This window comes from Arachis ipaensis, chromosome B03 (genome assembly GCF_000816755.2).
Source record: "Arachis ipaensis cultivar K30076 chromosome B03, Araip1.1, whole genome shotgun sequence".
Taxonomy (NCBI): Eukaryota; Viridiplantae; Streptophyta; class Magnoliopsida; order Fabales; family Fabaceae; genus Arachis; species Arachis ipaensis.
Genome location: NC_029787.2, coordinates 125,253,188 through 125,256,491, shown reverse-complemented (window position 1 = coordinate 125,256,491; position 3,304 = coordinate 125,253,188). Strand labels below are relative to the sequence as shown.

General features: G+C 36.3%; 1 protein-coding gene across 5 annotated transcripts in view; it reads left to right on the top strand.

Moving 5' to 3' along the window:
* LOC107631309 (ubiquitin-like-specific protease 1D) overlaps positions 1,080-3,304 on the top strand; it is a 6,437-nt gene continuing 4,212 nt past the window's right edge. For 2 of the 5 annotated variants that reach the window (XR_002359865.1, XM_021119647.1), the window contains exons 1-5: positions 1,080-1,634; positions 1,872-1,926; positions 2,282-2,379; positions 2,470-2,726; positions 3,262-3,304. Coding sequence is in view for 4 of the 5 variants with exons in the window: in XM_021119647.1 (XP_020975306.1) it covers positions 1,314-1,634; positions 1,872-1,926; positions 2,282-2,379; positions 2,470-2,726; positions 3,262-3,304 (774 nt within the window). In the remaining variant the exon portion in view is untranslated. Of the gene's footprint in view, positions 1,635-1,866; positions 1,927-2,281; positions 2,380-2,469; positions 2,727-3,261 lie in introns of all 5 variants that reach the window. The other 3 variants (XM_021119646.1, XM_016334716.2, XM_021119648.1) reach the window with 3 other exon arrangements.

Sequence of the window (3,304 nt, the reverse complement as noted above, 5' to 3'; positions counted from 1 at the left end):
AAATTCTTTTATATAATGTATTAATACTCAAATTTATGACAAATTTTTTATTTTGGTCTCTGAGATTTATGCGATTAATCATTTTGATCATCGAAATTTAAAATTACTTGTACTGGTCTTTCAAATTCAAGTCCGGGTATCAATATGATTCCTCGACTCTTTTTGGCGATGACTAGACAAACAGAATGCTGGCACCCTCTCTGCCACCGTGGATGATGAGTAAATGACGTCGTTTATCATTGGCACCCAAACAAGTCAGAAATGTCGTCACTTTGTATATGAAGGGAGAAGAAACAATGGAGACCAAAATAAAGTATTATTCTTCTTCTCTACCTCTACTATTCTTCATTTCAGACTTGTTTGGCCGCCAAGGATAAACAACATCGTTTACTCATCATTTAGTATGACAAGGAGGCTCCATCTCAGCACTCCGTTTATCTAGTCATCACCGGAAAGAGTCGAGGGACCATATTGGTGTCCGGACTTAAATCTAAAGGATTGATATAGGTAATTTTGAATTTTAGAGACCAAATTAAATAATCGTGTGAATCTAAGGGACCAAAATGGGTATTTACTATTTAGTCCAAATTCATTTTTAAAAGATAATTTATTTTTGAGAAAATTCCACTCCTTCTCCTGCGAGATGCTAAAATGAAAATGACACTTTTCTCCCCTCTATTTTATAAATGTACATTCTCTTTCCTTCTAACTTTTAAAAAACCTCCTCTTTAATCCATTTTAAACTTTTTGTGTTAACTAATGTTAACTTTATCCATTTTTAAAGAAAAAGTAAATTATTTTTTTAAAAAATATTCATTAGCAAAAATTTTATTTTTTATCATTAAATTTTGCTTACCAAAATACTCTTTAATAAATTATTCTTTTATTGATTAAATTGTATTTTAAAAAAGAGAATATATATTTATAAAATAAAAAAAATAAAGTGTCATTTTAACAAGAGAGGAGTAGAATTTTCTCCTTATTTTTTTGGAAGATTTTATTTGTTATATTATTACGGAAAAGTGAAAACATACAATTCTAAGTTTTGAGAAGGAATTTGAGTATATATTAATCGGCTGAAATATTTTACCCTTAACAAAAAGTGTGAAGTTCCATCGTTCTCTGAAAAACTGTGCCACCCTAGCATAGCAGCGCAGGCCACCACACCGCACCGTAAAATGGATTCTCCGCCGTTACTTCCTTCATTCCAATTTTTTACGGATTGCTGATTCATTCCAAAAATACCCTTCACTCGCTGAGTTCACTCGCCCGCTCGCTGAGTAACTCACTGAGAGTTAAAAAAGATCAAATGAATGGACCAACAACGCGAACCTAACTCTAATTCGCAGAAGAAGCGCCGTCTCGACCTTGACTGGGAAGCTCTTCTCCCCCGCCACGGCGACGCACCGCCGCCGGAGATCGTGGTCAAGCCTATGGCCTCCGGTAATTCCTTCTCCCTCGACGATGAATTTAGATACTTAACCGACCACCAGCTCATCGAAAGCATTCGGAGCAAGAAGCAAACCTTGAGAATCCATCTCCCGAAGTTGAAGGATGGAGGTGTCAAGATTCTCGATACCATCAGGCGACAAGAGGAAGAGCTAGCTCGCCGGAAAAGGACGCCACACGTCCAGGTTTGCCTCTTAATATACAAAGAAACATTCATTTGTTTTTTGTTTTTTCCTTTTAAAAATGTGTGTTAATGTGTTGTGTGAGTCGTTGGTTTTGATTAGCCCGCGTTAATCGATTCGGTTTTCGCTTCAATGAGCATTGCGCTGTAAATTCATGTGGTTTATTGATGTCGAAGGACTTTTGTTCTAAGTTTAGTTACTTATATTTTGTTTGATTTTTCGTTTTCCTATGTAGAACAGGAAGTTGTTGATGCTGATGATAAACCGAGAAATGCTACTGGCTCAAGTGATGTTGGTGAGGTTTCTGTTTTGGTTGAATCAATCTTGTGGCAATGCCTATTAATTAACTATCAGCTTAACCCCATAGAGCCTAATCATATGGTTGCTAATAGAAAGTGGCTGTTGAAAATGGTCTATGAGTGAAATTGAATCTTTTCTTGCCATTGTTACTGGGGCATTATGTCATGGCTTTGCATTCGTTGGTTAAGGTGTAGTAAAGCATCTTCGGTATTGTAAAAGTTTCTCATATCAGATTATCAATTTGGACACCAGATGCTTAATGTTTGTTGTGATATATCTGTAAAACCATGCAGTGACGTGTGATTGAATTATTTGTTTGTGGGATACTGAGAAACTGGATGTTTTTGAAGGTGTGTCTAGTGACTCGAGACAGAAGAGTATCTCATCTCAAGTGCCAGTTCAATCCCAATTTGCATCTTGTTTTTCTAAGAAATTGGAAGGAGCTGATGTAAGGTCCTTTGCAACATTTGCAAGATACTCCATTTGTCCTTTTTGACTTACATGTCAGTACCCGGTTTGACTGTTATTTGTTAAGCAGACGGATTGTATGGTGGTTGACACATCTGGAAAAGAGACTTCACAATTCAGACATTGCAATAACCAGACAATAAAAGACATGGGAGAACCTAAAAGAGGAAGGAGGCTTCGATCATCTTCTAGAAATGAGCCATTTCAATGCGCTACCAACCTTTCCAAGAATGATGCTTTTAATGATGGTAAAAAATCCAGAGCAGCTTCCAGTATCTCTACTGCGAACATTGGGAAAAGCCTGTCAAGATTCTTCGCTCCAGAAGTGTAAGAGAAGAATGTCTTGCTTCACTGTTTTTCATTGAAACCCTAGCCATGTTGCCATTGTTAGTTCACTTGACATGTATCCTTTGCATCTCTTGTACTGAATATTTCTTTTTCTAGTATATGCCAATTTTAGTTAAATTTACCCAGGGGCATCCTATAGTTTATAAGGATAATGGTGTGTGGGATTTCTGCCTCTGTATTTGGGTCAGTGCCCAATACAAATTTGGGCTAGATGAAGAATAGCAATCGGTTTCATCTGAAATTATTTTGTCTCCTTGTCCTTTTTTTTTAAAAACAAAGTTTTTTGCTTTCATCCTCTTCCTGTGTAATCTAAACTCATGATCTGGAGAATCTGATGCTCAATTGTTCGGGTACTTAAGTAAGCCATTAATATTAATATGGTTTTCTTTTACCCGTTTACTATCTGAGCCGAAGATGTTACATATATGATTTGTTATTCATGTTTCTCACTGGGAGTTTTCAAATGAATGAATTTGTTAGTTGTGTTCTAATTTGATTTTTTCCTCTCTTGTAGGAAGGAAACTAGACAGGCAATTCAATCAGATGACTCAAGGTCC